The sequence below is a fragment of the Trichosurus vulpecula genome, chromosome 3 (assembly GCF_011100635.1).
Source record: "Trichosurus vulpecula isolate mTriVul1 chromosome 3, mTriVul1.pri, whole genome shotgun sequence".
NCBI lineage: Eukaryota > Metazoa > Chordata > Mammalia > Diprotodontia > Phalangeridae > Trichosurus > Trichosurus vulpecula.
The window spans coordinates 294,246,749-294,272,436 of record NC_050575.1 but is presented as its reverse complement, the minus strand read 5'-3'; the positions used below and the strand labels follow the sequence as shown (position 1 = coordinate 294,272,436).

General features: G+C 38.9%; 1 protein-coding gene across 1 annotated transcript in view; it reads right to left on the bottom strand.

Moving 5' to 3' along the window:
* Positions 1 to 22,984, bottom strand: part of MTMR9 (myotubularin related protein 9) — a 44,469-nt gene extending 21,485 nt beyond the window's left edge. The window contains exons 1-6 of the mRNA XM_036749609.1: positions 22,491 to 22,984; positions 16,090 to 16,198; positions 8,565 to 8,690; positions 7,386 to 7,559; positions 5,792 to 6,009; positions 3,422 to 3,583 (exon numbers count right to left, since the gene is read on the bottom strand). Of these exons, the coding sequence (XP_036605504.1) occupies positions 3,422 to 3,583; positions 5,792 to 6,009; positions 7,386 to 7,559; positions 8,565 to 8,690; positions 16,090 to 16,198; positions 22,491 to 22,672 (971 nt within the window). The 5' untranslated portion in view covers positions 22,673 to 22,984. The remainder of the gene's footprint in view (positions 1 to 3,421; positions 3,584 to 5,791; positions 6,010 to 7,385; positions 7,560 to 8,564; positions 8,691 to 16,089; positions 16,199 to 22,490) is intronic.
* Positions 22,985 to 25,688: the final 2,704 nt, after the last annotated feature.

The following is a 25,688-nucleotide window of genomic DNA, read 5'->3' as shown; positions in this document are numbered from 1 at the left end:
GATCACCAAGTGAAACAGTCGACAGAAAGAAAAGAAGAAGGTCCAGGAGAGAGCCCAGGAAGTCACTCAAAGCTAGTGGGTGTGACCTGGATAAAAACCCAGCAAAGAAGAAGAAAGATCAGTTAGATAAACAGGAGGAGAACCAGGAGAGAGCAGTGTAATGAAAACCTAGAGAAAAAAGTTTATCAAGGAAAAGAGGAGATGATTGACAATGACAAAAGCTCAAAGGTCAAAAAGAACAACAACTGAGAACGGGCCATTAGATTTGTCGATTACAAGATCATTAGTAATTTTGAAGAAAGCAGTTTCAGTTGAATGATGATGTTAAAAACCAGACTACGGAACATTAGGAAGAGTAAGAGGAACCTAAGTGGAGGCATCAATGGCTTTCTCAAGGAGTTCAGCCACAAAAGGCAAGAAAAATACTGGAGGAGAAAAGGTGATAGTCAACAGAAGAGGCTAAAGATAAACCTGAGAGTCAGGATTTTAAATGGGGGTAATCTTTTGGAGTAGATGGGATGGAATGAGATCACCTATACTGGTAGAAGGGTAAAGACAAAAGGCCATCTCTTCATGTGAGACAGGATTTGTAAAAGGAAAGGAGGCATGTGGTTTATGTGAGGGGACAAAAGGGAGCTCTTAGAAAATGGCCTCAATTTTTTTCAGCAAAATACAAGCTGAGGTTCTCAGCTGAGAGAATAGGGGAGGGGATCCACAGGTTTGAGGAAGGATGAAAAGATTTTGAAGAACCCTGTGGTGAGTATGACAATGATTTAATCAGAGAAGTATGAAAGGACTATCTTACTGAAGCAAGGGCCCAGATGAGATTAAGTAATAAATTGTAGAGGCTCCATTCAGCCTGGTTCTTAATTTTCTCCAATTTTATTCATTAGTACTGGATAGTCAACGGATGGTGGGTGAAATCAAAGACTGAGGCTTAACAGGCAAAATCAGCAACAGGATAAGGGGAAAAGGGACTGGAGAGAAAGGTCAGTGCCAAGTTGAACTGATTTACTGAGGGGTCAAGATTTGGAAAAGGAGGAGAGTACAGTCAGTGCAGGGGTGATGGTTCGAAACAGAACATGGAGTAGAGGAACTGGATGGTTTGGATGAAGAGCAAGGTCTGGGGTTAAGCAGAGGTAAAGGTGGAATGACAAAAGAGTGCCCGGATAAGGGGATTTCAGAGTTAATAAACATGGAAGTGGTACATTTATTGTTCATGATCAAGGATCTGTCCATCTCTGTGTGTACCTGAGGTGGGGTGGGGAGTATACAGGTCTTGTGAAATGAGTAAGTGGAGAACCTAAGAGGTTAGTATTTGAGGGAGTATCAAATATGTATGTTCAAGTCATCCAGTAGGAGGGCAGGAGTTCTTCAAGGACCTCAGGTGTGGCTCAAGCCAGAGACCTGCAAACTTTCAGTGTACCCAAAGTGGTCTGATCTATGGTAAAGTCTGATTACTGTACTTCTGCTCTGAACTTTCAAATTCCTGATTGCAGAATGGCTCTGAGACACAACTGCAGACTTGCCCCGGTTGGAACTCCTGTAGAATGCTGCTGGTCCTAGCCCTTGTTAGCTAGCTGGAAGGCTCTGTGGGTTCAGTGGAACAGAGTTGCAGGCTCCCTTTTGATCTCAGGTCCCTGCTACGGTCATTCAGCTGTGCCTCAGATTGGGCTTGGGGCTGAATCTGAGATTTGACTTCAGTATCAGAGCCGCACGGCTGCTGGCTGACTCCTGTGCATCCCCGCTAAAAATCAGGCCCTGTCTGAAGTATCCATGACAGCTCCTTGCCGTAGTACACAGCTGCAGGCTCCAGCATAGTTCCTGTGCTGGAAGGCTTTATGTAGCACCTTCCTGAATAGAGGGAGCCCTTTTCCTAATGCCCACAGGCATTCCCTTATCCTGATCTAGGCTAAAAAAATTAGTGGTTTGGTTTCTTTTTGGTGTGTTTTCCAATCCCTGCTCATTTTGGTATTCAATCTAGATTTTTGTTGGAGTAGGTAAGAAGGAGAGCTGGGAAGAGAAGAGAGAGGGAACAAGACTTTACTAAGTACCTGCTATGTTTCAGGTACAAGGCTAAGTAGCTTACAAAGACCATCTCATGCTAAACTCGAAATTGAAGGGAGGAGCGGTTATTATGCGCACTTTACAGATGAGGAACTCAGACAGACAGTGGTTAAGTGACTTGCCTAGGATCACACAGCTAGCCCAGTTTCTGAGGCAGATTCTTCCTACTACACCATCTTTGCTGGTCTTCCTTGTTTCATTTTTGTACTTGTATTCCTGGTGTCTAGCACGGTGTCTGGTACATTAATAGGTTCTTTAAGTCACTTAACCTCTGTCTGCCTCAGTTTCCTCACCTGTAAAATGGGAATTATAATAGCATCTCTCTCACAGGGTTGTTGTGAAGATCACATAATATTTATAAAAAGAGTTTAGCACAGTGTTTGGCACATAACAGGCACTATAGAGATGCTTATTCCTTCTCCTTTCTTCCCCCATTTAAGAAACTGGTTTTGCAAGTAATAAGTGTGTACAGGGTGTTCCAAATAGTCTTAATGCCATTTTAAGTTTCAGTAAGTTATTAAATAATGACTTATTAAAGATTAAAACACCATTAAGATTTTTCTGGAACACCTTATACATGCAGGTCTTTATACATGAATATCTCATCTGTTTCTAAAGGAAACAAACTACTTGCAGCTGGGTGGTGCCATGGATAGGGCAAACACTTATCAGCTCTGTGACCCTTGGCGATTCACTTAACTTCAGTCTTCCTCAGTTTCCTCAAAGCACCTACCTCAAAAGGTTGTTAAAAGATAAGGTGAGATATTATTTGTAAATTGCTTTACAAATCTTTTTTGTATTTTTTTGGGGGAGGGGAAGGCAGGGCAGTTGGGGTTCAGTGACCTGCCCAAGGTCACACAGCTAGTAAGTATGTCAAGTGTCTGAGGCCAGATTTGAACTCGGGTCTCCCTGACTCCAGGGCCGGCGCTCCACTCACTGTGCCACCCAGCTGCCCCCACAAATCTTAAAAGTGTTATTGTTTGCTGTTACTATTATTGTTGCTGCACGTGATGTGAAGAGGGAAACCATGATTTGAACCAAAGACAGAGGACTGAAAGCAAACAGAAACGTGTTATCTGCTTCTATTCTTACATAAATCAAGGCCTATCCAGGGCTTCTCAAACGTTTTCCACTCGTAACCCCTCTTCCAGTCTCTGCAGCATTCCTCAGTGTTGTGTGGCCTGAGGGCAAGCACTGCCAGATTCATTACCCGACTGATTTCTAATTAATTTTTGGTTTTTGTGCTTTCAGAAACCTTCTAATGCTGCCAGATTTTTCATGACCCCACAGTTTAAGAAGCGCTGGTCTAGTCAACAAGAAGAGTCACATGGAAGATTCCAGAGATGTACTTTACCTGTCAATACACTGGGCGGCCAGGCAGGCAGTGGTTAGAATCTCTTTGATGTGAGTCAACCAATTAGAAGCCTCTAATTTGCTAAGCCACCGGTCCATGTTATGTGATTGGTCATTACAGGCTTCTACAAGTTTTATCAAGCTCTCCTGAAGAATATGATACCTTTTGGGGAAAACAAAAATAAGCAACTCAGACTGTTATTAAAAAATATAGCTGACTTTTACAAAGCACTTCAAAGTTTATAAGGTATTTTACATAGATTATCTCATTTGATAATGTATAAGCGCATTAAAAACTTTTTTTAGTTCAACTGAAAATATTAAGAAATAAACATTTCTCTAGCAATAGGAGTTAACTTGATAACTGTTTTTCAACAATATATTTGGTATTCTCTGTGATCTTATATATTTTGCTTTATGAATTTAAAAACATTTTCTTGAGAAGGGGTCCATAGGCTAGGAAAGGGCTCCATGATACCAAAAATGTTAAGACCACTCACTTTGGTTTAAAGTCCTCTTTTCCCTTTAGGAAAATGTGCAAATCATCAAAAAACTAAGGCTCTGAAAAAATGGCAAACAGACTTAGAACAAAAAATACACCTTCTTTAATTAAGATCACCGCCTTCTTTATTCCTTAAAGGGATGAAATTTATGACCCATCTAAGGGCAGCCCCCTCTTTTCTTTCCTGAAGGGATTAAGGTACCAAACTCAGGGAGGTCCCTTTGATTACTGCAGAACACTAGCTGGGGTGGGCAAAGAAAGAAATGAATAATTCTAGAAGAACATTAAGTGACTGTTACTCTATTAGATAAAGTAGAATGTTAACCCCAAATGCTATTTTAACAGAATGTGACCTTTTCCTTGTTCAATAATCCTATAAATGTTACCTTAGATTGCCTTGTGGTAGAGAGATGTCTGAGGGCATGGGGTGGGGGGGGCTATGTCAGTTTGGATATTTCTTGCTCTGAGCTAGAAATGCTTGGATTTAGAATAATGTTAAGTTAATAAAATCACTTCTGGCAAAATCGTGCCTAAAATGCATAGTACAATATGAATATTTTTCCTTGACAATTCACAATTACCCTTTGGACAGTGGGATGACACAGTAGATAGAGCAGGAGACATGGAGTTAAGAGACCTGAGCTCAAATCCAGCCTCAGACACTAGCTGTGTGAACATTTAACCTGCCTGCCTCAGTTTCTTCATCTGTAAAATGGGGGATGATAATAAAACCTACCTCCAAGGGTTGTTTTAAGGATCAACTGAGACAATTTTTGTAAAGAGTTTAGTACAGGGGTGAGGAACCTGTGGCCTGGAGGCCACATGTGGCCTTCTAGGTCCCTGAGTGCAGTCTTTTGACTGAGTCCAAGTTTTATGGAACAGATCCTTTTATTAAGGGGATTTGTTCTTTGAAGTTTAGATTCAGTCAAAGGGCCGCACTTGAGAGCCTAGAGGGCCACATACGGCCTTGAGGCGGAAGGTTCCCCACCCCTGGTTTAGCACGATGCCTGGAACATAGTAGGTACTTAGTAAATGCTTGTTTGTTCTCTACTTCTCTCCCCCCAAGCGCTATTATTATTCATATATTATAGATAAGGAAACTGGGGCTCAGAGAGATTTAGTCAACTGCTCATAGTCACACAAGCTATTAACTCCCGGAAGGAGGCTAACATACTAGCTTTATCAGTTGTCATTACTTACCACCACTAAGAATAAGGATCCAACTATGAATACCAAAATAAATCTGCACAAGCGCTCAAATGCATTAGATAAAACCTGCCATTCTGAACTGTCTGTGAAGAATTTTCTGCACCTGAGATTAAAGCAAAGGCCCAGTGCTCCCTCAGTGGCTTAGGACCATCAGCCCAACCATTAGGCAACCATAGCTGTTTCAGACTTCCCTGATGTTCTCCTGGCTCCACTGCCCCATCAGTACCAGATGTCTGGGCCAGTGGCTTTCACCACAGTTTATTCAGAAGTTTTAGCAAAGACAGACAAAGGGGTAAGAAGCTAGTTAATTACAAAAATAGGTGGGTGGGACATAACAATAACACACATATGTAAAATCTATGTCTTAGAGCTTTGAAATTTATTAAGTCATTTCTGAAGATCAACAAGATGAATTTTGTGGTAATGAGCACAAAGACTGTATTAGAAAAAGAAGGATAAAAATAACCCTAGATACCTTTAGCAGCTGAGACGTGCTCTTATCACCTCCCATTTCATCAAATACTGAGAGTCATCAGTACCACCCTGGGCCTTTAAAACAAGTATGTCTGAACAAGCAATTTCTAACTAGTTAAGAACCCACCTGTCATGATTATCTTTTATTTTAAAAAACTCTATGTTACCTTCTCCAGTAGGTTTTACCTCTCAATGGACTTGTGAATTCGTCTCCACTGAGGATAATGAGCCTCCTGCTCAAAACCACCCCCTTTAGCTCTAGCTTGTTGAGCCACATTTAGAGATCGAGTGTCAATAACGTAGCCTCGTTTTCCTGCACGAAGGGTAGCATTTATAAGTTTTTCATCTTCTTTGCACCGTCTCCCATTGGTGCCTGTGAGTGGCTGACTACTCCGGATCATTACCTAGAAAGGACAGTAGAGTCTAAAATTCAAGAAAAGCCCGCAAAATTGACAAAAAATGAAGAGGTGAGTTAGCTGAACTGAAAAATAACATGTCCAAAGGAATTAGTTCTTATGAGAGGAGGAGAGCCAGAGTACATAGAGTATGGTTTAGAAAAAGCTGAGAAAGCATTAGACCTAATTATTTATAAACCTTTGGATAGAGAAAGGACTGGACCTGTGATTTCCTTGGTGCAGGGAACTCCCTGGAGAGGAAACTCTCTCTACCAATACAGGTTGGCACCTTCTCTGAAACTTACAGTCTTAGAGACTTGCCTAGAGTACTAAGATATTAAATGACTTGTCCAGGGTCACACTTCTACCACAGCCCCTACGTATCAGAGGAGGAACTCAAACCCAGGTCCCCCTGGCTTCAAAGCTAGCTCTCTATTATACCTATAGTGCTTCTCAAGCTTTAGAATGGAAGTCAAAAGACACATCTTCTGGTACTGATTTTGATAGTGACTTATTTTTACTACAAATGGGCTTAAAACTGAAAATATATATATATGCCCAGTTTATATTTTATACTATATAGCCATCTGTGAGATAATAGGAGTATCTTTGTGCTCTTTACAAATAAGCAACATTCAGTTAGAAAACACCCTTTACACTAGACTAGAAAATAAATCCATATACACACAAACATTTCTTACCAGCTCACTGTCTTCAGTGAAGATCGTGAAGTAGTAAAAGACAACATCAACCATCACAAACACTCATTTGACATGGATTTGTATCCATGGGATAATGTCTACTTTAGGAAAAGGAAAATTATCCATTTGTTGTATTTAAGACAACTGTTTCCTAGAGCGCTACAGAATTCTAATAATTAAAATACTTGAAAATATCTTTAAATCATTACATCAGTTTCTCAAAACCAGTAACAGATTAAATGCAGTTTACTCACTTGACCAGGCCTCTTAAAGGGTCCTTCTTTGTGCTGTGCTCTGAAGTGAACAAAACCTGGGTTTTCTGAGCTTGAGAAGTGGAGAATGGTTTGAGAAGTAGACCCTGAGCGCAGAAAATCATCTGCAATTGGGTCCCTAAAGTCCAAATTTGGAAGCTAAGAGTAGGAATGATCTGGAGCAAGAGTGAGAAAACTATGGCCAGCGAGTCAAATTTGCTCATAAGGTAAGAACCTTGTTTTTTACCTTTTTAAATAATAAAACATCAAAAAAAAAAAAGCAAAAATTAGTCTCTGCTTATCGACCCTTAGGTTGGCTTGCTCACTCCTGGCCTATGTAATCATAGAAATCTGAAAGGGTTAAGAGGGGAAAATACCAATTGTCATGAAAAATGAGGTTCTTCAGGGAACAAAAAAGCCAAACTGTACTTACCATTCCATTTTTTCTATGGTAATAGCTAAGTACTGGGAAGCGCCCACCATGACGAAATGTAGCCACTTTCCTAAGGGCCTCATCATCAATGCAGTTGGGCACAGTAACGATTGGAGGGTAAGAGGGGCAGACAGAAAAATCCTTATTGACATAGCTCAGCCTCCATTCATTGGTCTGTAAAATACAAATAAGAACCTTTCATGCCTAAGCCAAAATCTAAATGTCACAGAAAAATATCTTAAGAGCTAGAAGTGACACTACGGATTCTCAATCCAAAACTCCATTTGGGAGGATTCCTTTCTATGCCCTCCCATCTCTGCCTCAATACACCCTGGGGAGGGGGCAACTCTCTCCTCCCTCTTGAAACCTGTTCTCCAGTTAGTTCTCTCTACTGACTGGAACGCTGAGCCAAAAATCTGTCCTGGTCACTCCAACTTACTTGTTCTGACTGAGCTTTCTATGCAAGCACCAAACAAATCTGCTTCCCCTTCAAATGGCCCATCTTCAACTATCTTATTCCATTAGCCTTCATAAAATTTTAATTTTATGAACTCAATTTAGATTTGAAGGAAAGAATACAAATGAATTATGTGAGTTAAAAATGTATTTCACTTTGTAGGTATAGGCTCATAAAGGATTATGACATATGCTCACAAATCAGACAGTTCTGGTCGACCCAAATCAAGAGCTCATTTCTTGCAAAATATTTTCCTGTGTTACAAAGACAGTCACTATAAGTCGAACACTACAATACTAAAATTCTCTACGGAAATTGAGAGCTCTTAGCTATAGGAAATATCATCATCAAAGAAAAGGATGACCAGGAAGAAAATTTGTGTGTAAGAGCAATAGTTTAATTACTGGACAGCCCACATTCTCCATTGGTACTCTGAAAAATTATGTAAAATGACACATAAGGTATTCAGGGTAAAGTTAACCCCCACCAGAAGAAAATAAGTTAAGCTTCTCTATTTAGAACTAACAGAACTAACTACTAACAGTTAGAAGAACTAACATTATTTCTAAATGACAAAGGGCTAATTCATACTTTTATCACAAAAGTCTTTTTGAGGGTTCAAGGAAATCAGTTGACCCTATATTTTTTAGATGGATAAGGGTGCATTTCAAAGGGGAGCACTTCAAGCCTCAATTAGGCACGATTCTTGAAAAACAACTTACAACTGAGGAGAAGAGCTCAAATTCTCTCTCAGGAAGAAACGTATGCCAGCCATCTTCTACTACTTCAAACATGGGTCGGTAAAAGAAAGGATACATCAGAGTGATAGAGTCCAAGGTTGACAAAGCCTAGATGAAAACAAAGCAACATCTGAGAAACTGAGGGAGCCAGTTGTAGTTTTCATTAAAAAGATGTAATCGCTTATACTCGGCCTGATTTAACAATGGATTTGAAAAACCAAAATAACAACAATTATGATAATGACTAATTATTTATATAGTATCTTAAAGGTTTGCAAAGCTATTTTTACATACTGCCTCATTTGGTCATCACAAGTCAGGTAAATACGATTTATTAAGTGCCTACTACGTGTAAGGCACTGTGGATACAAGTAAAAGCAAAACAGTCCTTTCCCTAAAGCAGCTTACACTCTAACAGAAGAGACATCATGTAAATAGTCTTGTTCCTGCCACACAACACACCATCTCTTACCTTAGGGCATATTTGCCTGCTATCTACTACATGCGGAACTCTCTTTTTCTTCATCTTACTCCTGGCTTCCTTCAAGTCTCATCTAAAGTTGCACAATCTACAAGGAGACTCTCCCAACCCTCCTTAACCTTAGTGCCCTCCCTCTGAAATTACCTCTAATTTATCTGGCATACATCTTGTTTGCCAGGTCTTCCTAACTCTAGGTCCAGTACTCCATCTACCAGACTTGTAGTTTATGAGATCAATAAAAACAAGTTTCATTCAAAATAACTACAAAATGCCTCTCAGATCCCCCTTAATTCTAGTGCCCCACCTCTGTCGATTATTTCTAATTTTCCTTTCTATAGCTTGTTTGTACATAGTTGTTTGTACATAGTCTCTCTAATTAGACTGAGCTTCTTTAGAGCAGATTGTCTTTCTGTGCTTTGCATAGTGACTGGCATACAGTAGGTGCTACTGCCTGATAATTCAATTTACCAAAGCACATACAAAAATAAAGGGAGAAAAATGACCGGATACTCACTGTATAGGTATGTCATGCCAATATAATAAAAATGACAATACTATACAATTTAGAGATTTATTGTTAATACCATATTACAAAGGGGCTATTTTTAAAAAACTAGACAAAATGCAACAAAATTCATTTGGAAAAACAAAAGGTATAGAATCTTAATAGAGATAATGAAATAAATTAAGAATGAATAGGGCTTAGTATTACCAGATCTTAAACTGTACTATAAAGCTAGAGTCATCAAAACTACCTGATATTGATTAAGCAACAAAGGAGAGCAGTGGAACAGATTAAGTAAGCAAGAAGCAGCAGCAAATCAAAAACAGCAGCCTAGAATTGGATAAACTTAAGAACATTAGTTACTGGGGAAGTCCTCTTTTTGACAAGAATTGTTGAGAAAACATTAATCTAAATTTGTCAGAATAGACCAACCTCTTGTACCTTATTATCATAGATTTAGAGCTGGAAGAACTCTAGAGGTCATGTATTCCTATCCCTTAATTTTCATATGAGAAAACTACAGCCATACATATACCACATTAATCTAAATCAGATATAAGACTAAATTAAAAAAAAGTCATACTACATAAAAAACTATAAGAACATGAGATTTGTTACTTTTAGTGACCATGGATAGAAAAATTCCTAACTACACAAAGGATGAAGGAGATCATAAAAACAAAACAGGCAATTTTGATTAAATAAAAATCAAAAGCTCTTGGCACAAATAAAATTTAGATAGAATTTAAAAAGAAAAAATGGAATGGGGAAAACGTTTGCACTGCATATCAACTGACCAACAAATACTTATTAAGCACCTACAACAATCTATCCAAGGTGCATACAAATGCAAAGAAAGGCACAATCTTCATTTGCAAGCAGTTTATATTCCAATAAGTATAGATGACACATAAAGAAAATAATTACAAATAAATATGAAGCAGAGGACAAATGCAAATAAATACAAAGGAGGAAAGGCACTAGTAGTTGGGAATCGGAAAAGGCTTCATGTAGGAGAAAGTGGTACTTCAAAAGAGTCTTGAAGGAAGAGAGGAATTCTATGAGACAGAGGTAAGGAGGGAGTACAACACAGGTATAGGGGACAGGCAGGGCAGAGGTAGGTGAAGGGAGATGGGTACTGCTGTGTTTGAGGGTGATGTAGTATTATGTTTGAGGAGCAGAGAGAATTGCCTAGACTGTGGAGATTACTAAGAGAAGTCATCTAAAATAAAATGTCTTTAGAGATACAAACTGGCTAAGTGACGAAGGGCTTTGAAAGCTAAAGAGAAGACTTTATATTTTCTCTTAGTGGCAACAAGGAGCCCCTGGAGTTTTAATGAGCAAACGACTGAGATAGTTATTGATAATACACTTAGGTAAATCCCTTTGGCAGCAGTGTGTAAGACAAATTGGACTGGAGATTTGTGGCAAGCAGAACAATTAGGAAGTCACTACAATAATCAAGGAGAGGTAAAGAAGGCTTGACCTAAGACGATAATATATGAGCCAAAACAAGGCACCAGATTTTAGAGATGCCATGGAAGATTAAATGGCAAGAGATTAGGAGCAATTAGGGAGTCCATGATATTGCCTAGGGTAAGAAAATAGGCGAATGAAAAAAGTAGTGCCTTCGAAGAGGCGTGAGGGAAATTTGGAAAAGGGATCAGTTTAGGGGAAAAGATTCTGAGTTCTGTTTTGGATGTGTTGAGTTTGTGCTAAGCACCAGGGATACAAAGAAAAGCCAAAGACAGTCAGTCCCTGCTCAAGGAACTCAGTCTAATGGGGGAGATGATAGGCAATTATATACAAACAAGCTATCTACGGGATAAAATGGAGATAAATCATCAAGAAAAGGGCACCAACATTACCAGGGATAGGGAAAAGTTTCCTGTAGAAGTTGGTATTTTAGCTGGGACTTAAAGGGAGCTGGGAAACCTGGGGGCAGAGATGAGAGAGAGCATTCCAGGCATGGGGGAAAGATAGTGAAAATGCCCAGTCATTATCAGGTGGAGTTTCTTGTTCCAGGAACAGCAAGGATGTCAATGAGCCTGGATCACAGAGTAGGTGGCAGAGGGTGGAGGAAGTATAAGGTATAAGAAGACTGAAAAGGCAGGGGTGGCCAGATTATGAAGAGCTTTGAACACCAAATGGAGAATTTTATTTTTGATTCTGGAGGTAATAAGAGAGCCACTGGAATTTACTGAATAGAGAAGAGAACGGCTCAGACCTGTGCTTTAGAAAGATTCACTCTGAAAGCTTGAGTGGAGGATGGACTGAAATGGGAAAAGACTTGTGGTAGGTAGACCAAACAGCAGGCTATTTCAATAATCCAGGCATGAGGTGATAAGGGTCTTTCACTAAGGTGGGAGCAGCTTCAGAGAAGAGAAAGTGGCATATGCAAATGTAATGTTACTAAGACAAAAACTGACAGGCCTCGGCAACAGGCTGGATGTGGGGGGAAGGAGAGTGAGGCATCAAGGACAGCACTTACATAGTAAGCCTGGGTGACAAGGAGGATGGTGGCACCTCAACGGTATTATGGAAGTTACGAAGAGCTTATGAGAGGGTTTTGTGTGTGTGTGTGTGTGTGTGCGGTTAGAGAATGAGTTCAGTTTTAGAAATGCTGAATCTATCTATGGGCATCTAGTTAATGATGTTCAATAGGCTGCTGGGAGATTTGAGACAAGGCTGCATAAATAACCTGAGAATCATTAGCACAGAGATGATAATTGAATCCATGGGAGCTGATGAGATCAACTAGTGAAATAGCATAGAAGCATAGAAAGGGCCCGGGACCGGACAATCACAGCGAGCAGGTGTGACCTAGGTGAACAAACAGCAAAAGAGACTGAGAAGGAACATTCAGATAAGTAGGAGGAGAACTAGGAAAGACCAGTGTCATAAAAAGAGAGAGAAGATAATGTCAAGGGGAAGAACATGATAATAGACAGTGTCAGAGGCTGCAGAGAAGTCAAGAAGGATGAGGATTGAGAAAGAACCACTAGATTGAGCAATTAAAGGATTATTAGTAACTTTGGAGAGAGAAGTTTTACTGAATGGTGGGATCAGAAGACAGACTATCAAAAGTTAGGAAGAGAGTGAGAAGGAAGGAAGTGGAGGCACCTATTGTAGAAAGCCTTCTCAAGGAGTTTAGTCACTAAAGGGAGGAGAGTTATGGAAAGATAAGTAGTGTGGACAGATGGAGCAAGTGAGGCTTTGTTCATCATTTCTTACAGTATAGAAATAACTTATTACATTCATATTCCACAACGTCTTTAGTTATTCCCCAATTGATGGGTATCTACTTTGTTTCCAGATACCAATATAAAACATGTTGCTATAAATATTTTGGTGTATATAGGACCTTTTTTATTAAATCACTGTCTTGGGGTATATGTCTCACAATGGAACTTTTATAGCAAAAGGTCCCTAAATAGAAAGTCATTTCATTAAACAAAACAACAACAACAACAACAAAAAAAAAAAAGGAGGAGGAAAAAATGGATGGAGATACTATTCACAACATGGCTGGGAAAGAATCCTTAACTAATAAAGGGAGAAAGGAGATCAAGAGTAAAATAAATGGCACTTATTACATGAATCTGAAAAGCTTTTGCATAAATAAAACATAGCCAGGGAAAGAGGGCAAGTAACAGGAGGAAAAAAAAATCTATATACTATCTATCTCTGATAAAGGTCCAAGATACAAGAAAGAAACTAGTTTAAGAGGCCAAAAGTCTTTCCCCAAAAGATAAGAAGTCAAAGTAAATGAGCAGTTCTTAAAAGAATTGTGAACTATTAATCATGTGGAAGACTACTTCAAATCTGAGAATTATTTTGATTTGTGTTTCTTATGGCCCATACTCAAAAGAAAAATAAATGGAACTCAGCAGCTGTTATGTAATAGAATATTAAAGAAGACTTCAATGATCACCTAAGTTCCAAAGCCTCTACTTACTCTACTGTTCTCTTAAAAATTTAGCTGTGACCAGCAATACAACTCAACTTTTAGTAACTATTTGCATTTAAATTAATTTAAGCATAAGAAGTATCACGATAGTATTTTAGTAAGTTTTAAAACCCCATCAGAAGTTTTGGTCCATTCATTCTCTTTCACTTTTCCTCAAGGGGTCATGATTGTTTTTCCCACTTCACATTATTTCATATAAGTTTCCCCAGATGTCTTGATATTCTTGATACTCTGCCTTAATTGCATCACATAGTATTCCGTTATATTAATGGACAACTTTTAAAAATTTTACTATCTTATATTTAAATTACCTTTATTTCCAAATCTCTTCCTCCCCTTTCCCTACCCAAAGAGCCACCTCTTGTAATAGAGGGGAAAAAAGCACTTACACAAAACAAATCAATGCATAAACCAAGTCTCAAATTACAGGCAATGTTCCACATCAAGTTGCCTACCTCTTCAAAGAAGGGACTCAAGTACACTTTCTCCTCTTTTCTTCAGTCAGCCTTGTTCATTGTAATTACACTGCATTTAGTTTCCACTTTTTAAAAAAATTTAGATTATAATCATTGTATAAGTTTTCCTGGTTTTCCTTACTTCAATTTGCACCATTATTTAACTAACTGCTTTTTTTGACTTCCTTATAGTCATTGTTTCTTTTGGTGAAGTAATATCCTATAACATTTGTGTACCATAATTTGTTTAGCCATTCCCCAATCGATGGACATCTACTTTGTTGCCACAAAAAAGCTGCTATAAATATTTTAGTGTATATGGGACCTTTCTTTCTAACTCTAAACTCCTTGTAATATATGGCTAGCAATGGAATCGCTCTCTGAATATGGGCATTTTAGTCATTTTCTTTGCATAATTCTGAACTGCTTTCTAGAATGGTTGAACCAATTCAAAGTTCCACCAACTATTAGCAGGCATGTCTTTCTACAAGCTTATCAATATGTCTATTTTTATCTTTTGTCAACTTTAATTTCCTGGCTGTGAGGTAAAACCTCAAAATTATTTTGATTTACATTTTTCCTATTATTAGTGACTTGGAGAAATCTTTCATATGGTAATTAAGAGTTTGTAGTTCTATTTGAGAACTGTGTTTTCACATCCTTGATATAAACCATTGGAGAATGACCCTGGTCTTATGCATTTGTGTTAATTTCCTATATAACTTGGATTATTAATTCACTATTTCACATAGAGGATCCTCCAAATCTTTTCACCCCTCCATACTTCCCTACCTCTACCCTCTCAGATAAGAACCATGTCTCAGATTTAACTGGAAAAAAAAAATAGGCCATTTATCAAGAGCTCCCTCTTTTCTCTTCCTCATCTTGTATGCCACTATCTCCTCTCCTTCACTCTTGTTTTACATTAGGAGGTGGTTTGCAAACTCCTCTACATGTAAAAGTGACCCCATTCCATCCCACTTCTCTAGCAGACTGTACCCCCTAGCATTCCCATTCTCTCACTTGTCTCCAGTCTCTCCCTGTCTACTGGCTGCTTTTCCTTTCCTACAAACATGCCCATATCTCCCCTAGTCCCAAAAAAACTCACTTGATCCATCTGTCCCCACAACTTATCTTTCCATAATTCTCTTCCCTTTTGTGGATAAACTCCTTGAGAATCTCCCAAATCGACAGGTTCCTTTTTTACCTGAATTCATTGATTTTGTTCGTGCAAAAGCTTTTCAATTTCGTGTTACTGAAATTACTGATTTTATTTTTTGTGATCCAGTTTTCTCCTTTGTTTAGTTAAGAATTTCCCCTCTAACTGAAGCTATAAAAGGTATTTGATCTGTCTTTTGATTTTTTTTTTTTTGGTCTGACCTTAAACATTCAGGTTAGACATACATTTTGAGCTTATTATTTAAGTATTTCCAGGTCAGAAATTTAGGTTGTTGCCTTTTTTTTTTTTTTCCAATTCTATATAACTGTGCCATGAAAATCTTTGAACAGATATTGCATTTTGATCTGTTTTTGATAACACTTTCAGGGTATAGTCTCATCAGTAGAATTACTAAGTCAGAATGATTATTTTTGTAACGTTTCCTGTGTATTGCTAGATTATTCTCCAAAAAGATTCTAAATGTTCACAATTCTACTAGCCAGAAAGGAGGACACTTGCTTCTTTTACAACCCTATCAGCACTGTATTTTCTTGCTTTTCATTATTCCTGTCAACTTGGAAGTCAACTGCTCTGTTTTAAAGAGGAAACTGAGACTCAAAGAGAGCAAGCAACTTCCCAAAAATGAAAGAGTCAGTGCCAGAGCTAAGACTCCAAAAAGAATTTATGGAGAATTTTCACTGGAGATGAATCCAATTAAAACCTCCTAGAAGCCAATAATTTCTTGGAATATGATTATAACACTAAAGCAGGGTTAGAAACTTAAGATAAGTGTTGAATCTTGCAAAGAAGGGCACATTACACTAAGAGATGCTTTAGTTATCTAAGTCAGATAGTAGGACCCCAATTATTTACAGTTGTCCTAGATTTATGTAAGATTCTATTTTCTTAAACAAAGTTTCTTTAACAAAGCTCTTACCTCAATGGAACTTGCAATATTCAAACATTCTTCCATTCCAGGAATGTCCAACTGAATAATCCGCAGATCTTTGCATTTTATGATTATGGTACCCAATGATCCCACGAACCTGAAATACAGTATGCCATGCTCAAGGACAAACAGAAAAATCATTTTAAGTAGAAAACTCCAATGTGTGAAAAAGTACTCATCTAACTATTCAACACTGCTAATAACTATATAGTCTTCTTTCTGAAAAGATGTTCCATACAATAAAATCTAAACTCAGACTAATTGGGGGAAGGGAATCCATAAAAAGTGTGAACTAAAAGGTATTTTCAAACAAATGTGATGTTACTTTAAAATATACACACAGTAATTCAAATTAGGCTAACTCACTTAGCAGACTTTATTAGGAAACTTGATTTAAAAATCAATAAGAATGACTTATCATAATAGTTTATTCCTGAAAGATACTTCCAAAATTCGGTACAATTCCTCCACAATCTTATTTATACTACTTTGCACTCTGGAAAAAATTATTTAATAAAACAAGGAAAAATTTCAGAAAGGCCCCATGTTAGTTATAAAAATCTAAATTAGTAAAGTCCAAATTAATTAAGTTTTATTGTATTAGAGTTTTTCTTGCTGATATCTCAGGGCTTTTCCTTTGCCAATATGCAATCCCAACTCTTTCCCATTAACAATTTTTGATGCTATCTTTGTCATGAAAGTGACAGAATTTGAGCTAAGCTCTGAAAGATGGCTATGACTGGGAAGACAAGAATATATTTTAATCTAGGGCACTAATTAATATAAGCAAAGGTTTTGAGTGAGGAATGGGTATGGTAACGAAAGAGGGGAATAGAGCAGAAAGTTCGTGAAAAAATGTGGATATTGGGTTCAGTAGTTAGTAAAATTAATCGAATACTAATATATGTCAGACTGAAGGTAGAAGTCGCTGAAGGAAAAGAGACCATTTAAGGAGCTGTTAGTGTAGTTTAAGTATAAAGTTATGAGGTCATGAACTAGGGTGACAGCAGTAAGGCTAGAAAATGGGTGGATATAAAAGACATTTCAAAACAGTAATTAACAGTATTTAGTAACGCTGAATATAGAGGAGAAAGAAGAGAGAACCCCAGTGATTAGTCAGGTAGTTTTAGTATTAAAATGACTACATGAACAGGGCCCAGGAAAAAGTTGTTAGATTACTTTATATAAATAATATGCTTTAATTAGGTCTATAATATACTATTTCTGTGAGCTACCCATCAAGGAACAGAATTAACATTAATTATACAGAGGCTTTGGACATAAAAGCAGTTGGATATTTTCATACATTTATTAAATATCTACTAGGCACTGGGAGAGATACCAGGATAAATCAGACTCCTTCTAAGGGGTTTAAAAATCTAATGGAGAGAGAGAGAGAGAGAGAGAGAGAGAATATAAACTGTTAGTAGATAGGAAATAGTCTTTGCAGTTGTCATGATTCAATGTTAGGTATTTAATGCTCTTTTATGACCAGAAAAATTCAAAGAATATTAAATTCAAAAATTATCTTATTCTTTTCTTTGGTTACTTAAGTAATCCTCTCATTTCTCTACAAAATATAATCTGCAAAGATAAAGAAGCTTTTTATCTTAAGTGAGGATCAAATGAGATAACATTTATTTTTTTTTAAAAAAAGTGCTTAGCACAGCACCCAGCACAGATTAGATGCTATTTAAATGCTTACTCCTTTCTCCCCTTCCCTCTAGCAATTAACCAGCTTCCTTAATTTATACCCTCCAGGTAAGGCCCAAGTTCTTCCAGCTACTAAGCTTATTCTCTTATGTAAAAAGTGAATTCAAAACTGGTCAGCCTTCCTGAAATCTGAAGTGCCTCAGACTGTTGAGGGTTGAGGGAACTGAGGTTCAGAAACTCCAACACTGGAGTTCCCAGATAGGGTCATTGAGGGGAAGTACCCTTCAAGTACTGGAGAGGGCTGGGCCATCTGGAATAAATTCACGATCTCAAGCATTCTTTAAGTCAAAGAAGCAAAGATTTACGAAGCTTTACAGTGGGCAAGAGTTCTTAGGAAACCTGCAACCTTACAGGAGTACAGGAAAAGTTTTTATAGGAAATTTTGGGGTGAAACATGTCAATTATGTGTTTTGGGGTGGGATTAGGGAGTGGTTAAGGGGTGGTCAGTTCTTAAAGGAACATGCACTTTTTGTATCTACTGTGCAGGTATCTTACCCAGATTTCACTGGGAAATAGTCCAAGGAGGGGCTACAAGGAGGTGTGGTTTTGACCATGAAATGTCACTAAGTCAACTAACCATCAGGGCTGACTGGAAATATCCAGCTTGTTTCCATCAAATGTCTTGTTAGACAAGATGAGTGTAAGGGAGTATACATTTGACTATGTTTAAGATACATATCAGTAAGGTCAGTAAGCAGTAAATATTGTTATGGCCCAGTGCACAGCCAATTAGCACATACACACGGAGTCCAAACTAATAAATTCTCTAAGTGCAGCTGGCCACAGTATCAGGAGGAGAGATAAGTGTTTGCTAAGGCATGCTGCCCTTGAACTGGAGAAGGACTGCCTGAGACAGTATTTTGACTCTAGGAAGAGATATGATTTTAAGACTGGACGTGGTTTTGGAATTGAGGTCCAGGCACAGGCACCCAAGCACAGGCTAAGGAGAAATGTGATGCTAGAATTAGGGTCCAAGCACAAACACCCAAGCACCCCATCAAGACTACAAATAATAGCTTGATTTTTTAAAAATTCCATTGCTGGTATTGTATAATATTAAGCTAAATTAATACAAAATACCTTTACAGGTATTACAATCAATTTCTATAGAGGCATACAAAGTTGAGAAAGAGAATGTGAAAGTTCCAAACTTCGAATAGTTTAAAAAAACAGCCACATAATAAGGATGTTTGTTAACCTGAAACTATTACTGTACAATTTTTACTACACTGATCTCAAGGAACAGGAGAGAATTTCCATTCCCCAGGTCATCAACTCCTAACACAATCTACGCCATTATTCAGTTTCCATCAGTACAGAGGCCTCCAGAAGAGAGAGCAACAGGCTTCTAGGTAAAATGTCTTTATGTATACCACCATAAAGACCAGGTTTTACCCCTACAAAATTCCCACTGCAAATGCATTACCATCAGTTAGGCAGCTGGTGGCGTTATAGTACACAGAGTGCAGGGCCTGGAATAAGGAAGACTTGAGTTCAAATCTGTCCTCACATTTACTAGTTGTATGACCCTGTCAAGTCACTTAACTGCCATCTGTCTCAGTCTCCTCAACTGAAAAACAGGGAGAATAATAGCATCTACTCCCCAGAGTTGTTGTGATTCTCAAAGGAACATTTGTAAAGCTCTTAGCACAGTGCCTAGCACATAGTAAGTGCTATATAAACACCAGCTATTATGCTATTATTATTATCAGTTCTTTTTGACTATTAGCAACTAAGAAATCTTGTGGGTACTGTCATGAATTGAGTCCAGAAAAAATGGTTTTAAAAGAGATGAAGATCCTTGACTATTTTTTAGAACCTCTTTCCTAGATCTTTGAATATAGTTCAAAGAAGTCTGCTTTTGTAAGGTCTTCATCAGGGGAAGGCGTTCCCACACAGATGAAATCACAGATCCAGACCCCACCCCCTCGCAAAAAGGGAAATGACAATGTCACTTGGACACCAAATTAATGGAATTCAGATACAACCATGACAAAAGACTCTGACATAGAGATGAAGTTAGACCTCCGCTGTGATGGGTTTGGTGCTTATGATTCTATCTTGAATGTAAGACTGGCAGAAGAAAAACCAAAGGCACTGAGAGAGGCAAGGTGATAAGAATAGCCAGGATAGGAAAGAGAAAGGGAAGATCGAAATAAGGCTGTGTGAGTTGTGTATCTTGTCTCCTCTACTGGAATGTAAGCTGAAGAGCTTGTGTGGGTGCAGAGAAAGGAGAAAGTCTTTATGCCTCTACTTTGCCAACTCCACAGTGCCTAGACCTAACACAAAGACACACAGGCACTCAATTTTGGGGCAAACTATAAATACTTGGGAGCAAAGAAGCAAAAAAGGCCAGGGACAAAAGTTACAACTACTTATACTGGGAAACAAGGTCTGAGTAGCCATGTTACTATGTTGTATGGTTTGGAGGAAAAGAGGCCTTCCTAAGTTCACCAATAGAGAAGTTCACCCATGAGAAATTTCACCATTAGATATTTACCTAAGGCACTGCCTTTCTAAGCATCCTTGTTTAAAATCTAAGTGTTCTCTGTATGCAAAACACATCAGGTTGTTGTCAAACATTTAAATGTTTGGTTTATAACTTTAAATTTCCTCCTGGATAGCTTGTTAGTATTAGCTGTACAAGTCACTTCCTTTTCCTGAGCCTCAATTTCCATTTCATCTGCAAAATGAAGGGGTTGAACTAGATGATGTCTAAAATCCCTTTCACCCTCAACATTCTACAAGTCTAATTTGAGTCCAAAAGGGTACAGAGGAAATAGGAATTTTAATTTTAAAGATAGCTAGGCTGAAGACTGTAGAAGTGAGAGGTGGCTAGGAACTAAATAGTCTCTATTTCACAATTCTGCCTAGGGCAGGACCTGTTAGGAAAGATCTATTTCTTTCAGTGAAAGCAGAAGTAATTGACTATAAAGATTGTACTATCTCACCTAATAATGCAATGACACAAACAACCTGAGCAAAGGATAGAGGAGGGAAGACGGAATGCCCTGTGTGAAGAATAAGAAAACCAATTTGGAATAACTGTAGATGGTGTGTGCTGAGTAGTTAGGTACAACCGGTCTAGAAAGGCAGTCAGGTTACAAAGGGTTTTAATGGCCAAAGGAGTTTATAATTGATCCTTGAGATAAAAAAGAGCCACTGGAGTTTATGAAAGGGAAGCGACAAAGGGCGTTAGGAATATTATCTCAGCAGCCGTATAGAGCAGAGGTGTCAAATGAGTGAACCAGATTAAAATGTAGTTGGGAAATGTTTAAATAAAAATATGATACAACATAAACAATGTTCATTTATGGTTTTCTAAATCAATCAATTTCTATTGAGCTTGACACCAGTGGTGTAGAGGATGGACTGAAGAGGGGAAAGATTGAAAAAAGGAGAAACCAGATCAGGAGGCTAAGGGGAATCCAGAGGATATAGGGCCCCAACTAGTAATGGAGAGAAGGGAAGAGCTGTGAGAGATTGTGGAGGTAGAAATAAGGGATGGCACCTAATTGGATACATGCAGTAAGGCAGAGTAAGGGGTCAAGGGTGACTCAGATCTTGAACTGGGCTGACTGGAAGAATGGTGGTGTCATTGATAGAAATAAGAAAGTTCATTAAAGAAATGGAGGAAGAGAAGAAGGAAAGATATTGATAATGTCTGGCATGAGTTTGAGATGTCTATGGGTTATCCAGTCCCAAATGTCCGTTAGGGAGTTGCTGATGTGAGACTGAAGCCCAATAAAGGGGCAAGAGCTAGATGGAGATCTAAGAGTGGTCAGGCTAGAAATGATAATTGAACCTAATGGGGTTGATCAGCTGACCAAGACAAAAGAAAAGAGGACCCAGGACAAAAAAGGAAAGTGACTTGCATAGCTAGTATCAACTAGCTATCCAGGAGGAAATTTAAAGCTATAAACTAAAAATATAAACATTATGCCTTGGGGGCATAACAGGCTAGGCAAGTCACAGGATGAGCCTGATAATCCAACAAAAGAGACTGAGGTTCAGAGGGTCTTGGAACTTAAAGTTATTAAAAGCATTGTATAGATCCTACATTACAGTAGAGACAACATGCAAATAAGCATTATCATCTCAATTTTACAACAGGTAAAGAAACTTGTGTATAATCAAAAACGATGAAAGTTAATAAAGAATCCATTTGAGGCTATGCCTCCAAATGAAGTTAAAATAGAATGGTTAAGAATAATTGATGTGCAGCGAGTCTGTGATAAGCAGATGGTCTAGAACTAGGTTCCTCTCCTTAAGCTGTTTTTCCTACTTTGCATGGATCCTAAGGAGGGTCCAGAAAAGGCACATTCTTCAGGAATTCAGAAGGTGCTTTGGAGACAGGAGAAAAACTACTCCCTCATTTCTTAAGCATTTACTCTGTTCCAGGATCCGAGATAAACGCTGGAGAGAAAAACAAATTAATAAACATTTATTAAAGACTTAACTAAGTGCTAAGCACGGGGTTAAACGCCCCGGAATACAAAGAAAGGCAAAAGCTTACGATGGGAGAGAATATGCAAACAAATGTGGACAAATAAAATATAGGCTGAATAAACTGGGGGTAGAGCTGGAAAAGGCCTTTTGAGATCCAGCTCCCCTAACGCTTTGAACGGACGAGGAAACTGAGGCCCGGAGAGATTATCATTTCGAGCTGGACTCACCGCTTCTCGATGGAGTCGATGTTGGAATGGAGCAGCCACAGCTCCTCGGTGTTATCCTGCCGGGAGGACAGGATCAGGTGATGGCCGGTGAGGCACAGAGTGCCTTCCACAGCCGCGTAGAAGGGCCGGTGCAGCACCACATTGTCCACTCGCGGAGTCTTGATCAGCTCCGCGAACTCCATCGCGGCCCGGAGCCCGCGGAAGGCGCGCCGGGGCCGGGGTCAGCGGTGGGGCCTGCTCCTTCTCTTCCCTCCTTCCTCAAGCTCCCGGCGGCCGGCTCCACGGGCCTGGTCCGAGAGTCCCGCCTCCCACACCAACCTCAAGCCGGGGTCTTAAACGCCCACAAGCTTGCTTCCCCTGCAACCCCGTCTAAGTGGACCCGGGCGGAGGGAGGGGGGGGGGTCCTCTTCCGGGGAGCAGGGAAGGAATGGGGTTCTCAAGCCCCCTCACATCTCCAGGTCGCTGTCCACTCCGGGCGGAAGTAGCTGACGCCCAGCAACCTTGGCCGAGTCCGGGCGGAAGTGGCTGACGCCCAGAGCCCTCCGTCGAATCCGGGCGGAAATAGTGGAGGCCGAGAGTGAGCCTAGGTCTATGGGTCTCGTGACCGGAAACGGTGCCGTCATATTTAAGTTCCTATCCTCTCATTCCCGATTCCTCGTACTATGGGAGGTATTAAGTGGCAAGTCTTGTCCCTGCCACGCTTGCTCCCCTGAGCCTCTGCAGCACCGGAATAAAGGGGCCGCAAACCTGAGGCCGCCAACTGTGCGACGCTAGGGCTGTGACGCCGACGGTCACATCCCACGTGATTGAAACATGTGAGAAGTTGTGGCTGGGGACCCCGGGTTTAGAGCTGGGAGGGCTTAAATGTCATCTAGTTTAACCTGCTCTAGAAACTGAGGCCTGTAGAGGACTGATGTGGTAGAGTGAAAAAGAGAGCTACTTGCTGTGGGGGGCGTCAGGAGCTGGGTTCAAATGCAGACGGATGCTGCAACTTAGCATCAGCTAGGTGGTGCAGTGGCTAGAGCGCCAGACCTGGGCAGACCCTAGCACTTGACCATGGGCAAAGAACTTAACCCCTCAATTTCCTCAACTGTAAAATGAGGATAATAGCGACCACCTCATAAGGTTGTTGTGAGGCTCAAATGATAAAATATTTTTTTTAAAGCAGTAGGCATTTTAATACATGCTTCTTCCCTCCCTCCCCCACCTCTCTCCTTTTATTTAAAGAGGTTCCATGTGAGACTAAATCTCATACTGCTTGCTTTTTATTTTTATTCTTCTTCTATTCTTTATATCCTTTTAAAAGGTACATAATAAATTCCACATGCCGATTTCGAAATTGTCCTGCTTGTTTGTGCTTCCTCCTTGTCTCTGCTGCACGTTTAAAAAATATTTCAATATTTTGGGCATCGCTGCTGCTATTTCCTCTCCATCCTCATCCCTCCCAATTTAAAAGCTAGAGGGGCAAAAATCCTTGTAACACCTAAGCATCATCAAGCAGAAGGAATCACAGGTCTTCTGGAGATGTGGTTGGTCGTTGAATTGATCAAAGTTCTCAAATTCTTTCAAAGTTATTTTTCTTTAAAGTGTTGTCATCTTTGTACAAACTGTTCTCCTGGTTCTGCTCACTTCACTCTATGTTAGTTCATAATACCTAGGATTGTCTGAATTCATCCCTTCCATACTTTTTTATGGTGCAATAATATTCTATTACATTCATATACCTGCTCTCACAATAAGTTTTTTTTTTCCCTTTAAATTCGTAATTGAAGAACGTAGTAAATTGCAGTTAAAAGTTAGTGAAAATAAAAATGAATTTTTTTCCCTTCTGCATTCACAATTCTTTGAAATCTCTTCACTGACTCCAAGAGGTTTGTGCACCAAAAATTAAGAGCTCCTGCCTTAATAGATTAATAAGCATCCTCTTACATTCTAGTTATTTTCTTTTTCCCTTTTCAATCCCTCTTCAGGATTAGGAAGTTTGTTTTGCTTGTTACTAATCCCTCCTCACTATTATCCTTACTCTTAAGTCTTCTTCTCTTAATCCTTGTTTAATTTTCTGTTGAGTTTAAAGTGCTTTTACATCCCACTGTGTCCGTGTATATGTGTGTTTATCCCACTTTTTTGTTTCAGTTAAGAGGAAGATTTACCTGTCCACTCCCCATACCCCTTCCTTCATATTTATATACTCTTCTTGCACACCAAATTATGAGAACTAGAAGTTCAAGCTCCCCCCATTCTACCCCCGCCCCAACTTTCTAAACCAGTTTATTCCCTTTATCCTTCCCTTTCCCCCTTCAGATTCTTAGAACAGAACCAGTCTACCCCAGGAACTTTTTTTCTTATTTAATTTCTTTAATGTCCACCGAAGATATTAAGGTCCAGAATAGACACTCGTTTCTTTTCCTCCTATTACAATGTTAACATCATCATATACCCTCTTTCAATTGCTCAAATTAAATTGCCTTTTTAGGTCACTCTGGGTTCTTGTGTTTGTATTTCACAGTTCCTATTTAGTTCTGGTTTTTTCATCAAAAATGATTGAAAATCTATTCTGGTAAAGCTCCACCACCCCACCCCAGGATTATATTCAGCTTTGCTGAAATATTGTATTCCAATATTTGTAATTCTGCCTACATTTCATTGGTACATGAATTTCTGGATGCTTGTAGCATTTTTTTTAAACTTTGGATTCTGGAAACACCATTGCCAAAATCCTAAAACTTTTCCTTTGGGGGATAACTTTCAGGATTCTTTCTAACTTCATTTTGCTTTCTGGTTCCAAGAGCTCTGGGTGTTTTCATTTATGATTTCTTTAAATATAGGGTCTAGCTTTTAAAAATAAATAATTTTCAAAGAATCTAATAATTCTTAAATTCTTTCTCTTTACCTATTTCCCAAGTCAGTTGTTTTTCAAATCACTTAAAAAATATCAGTTATCTTACATTTTCTTCTACTTTTCCAACCTTTTTTATTTTGCTTTAATATTTTTTGCTGTTTTGTAGAGTCATTGATTTCTATTTGGTCTATTGGTCTATTCCAGTTTTCAGGGAGTCCATTTCTTGGGGAAGGTTTATCATTTTCTTTTCTAAGATATTTATTTTCCTTTCAATTCTTTCCTCTAGAGCTTTTTATTTTACTTTTATATCTTTATTTCTTTTAGATATTTGCATTGTCATTTTGGAAAATTCATTTTTC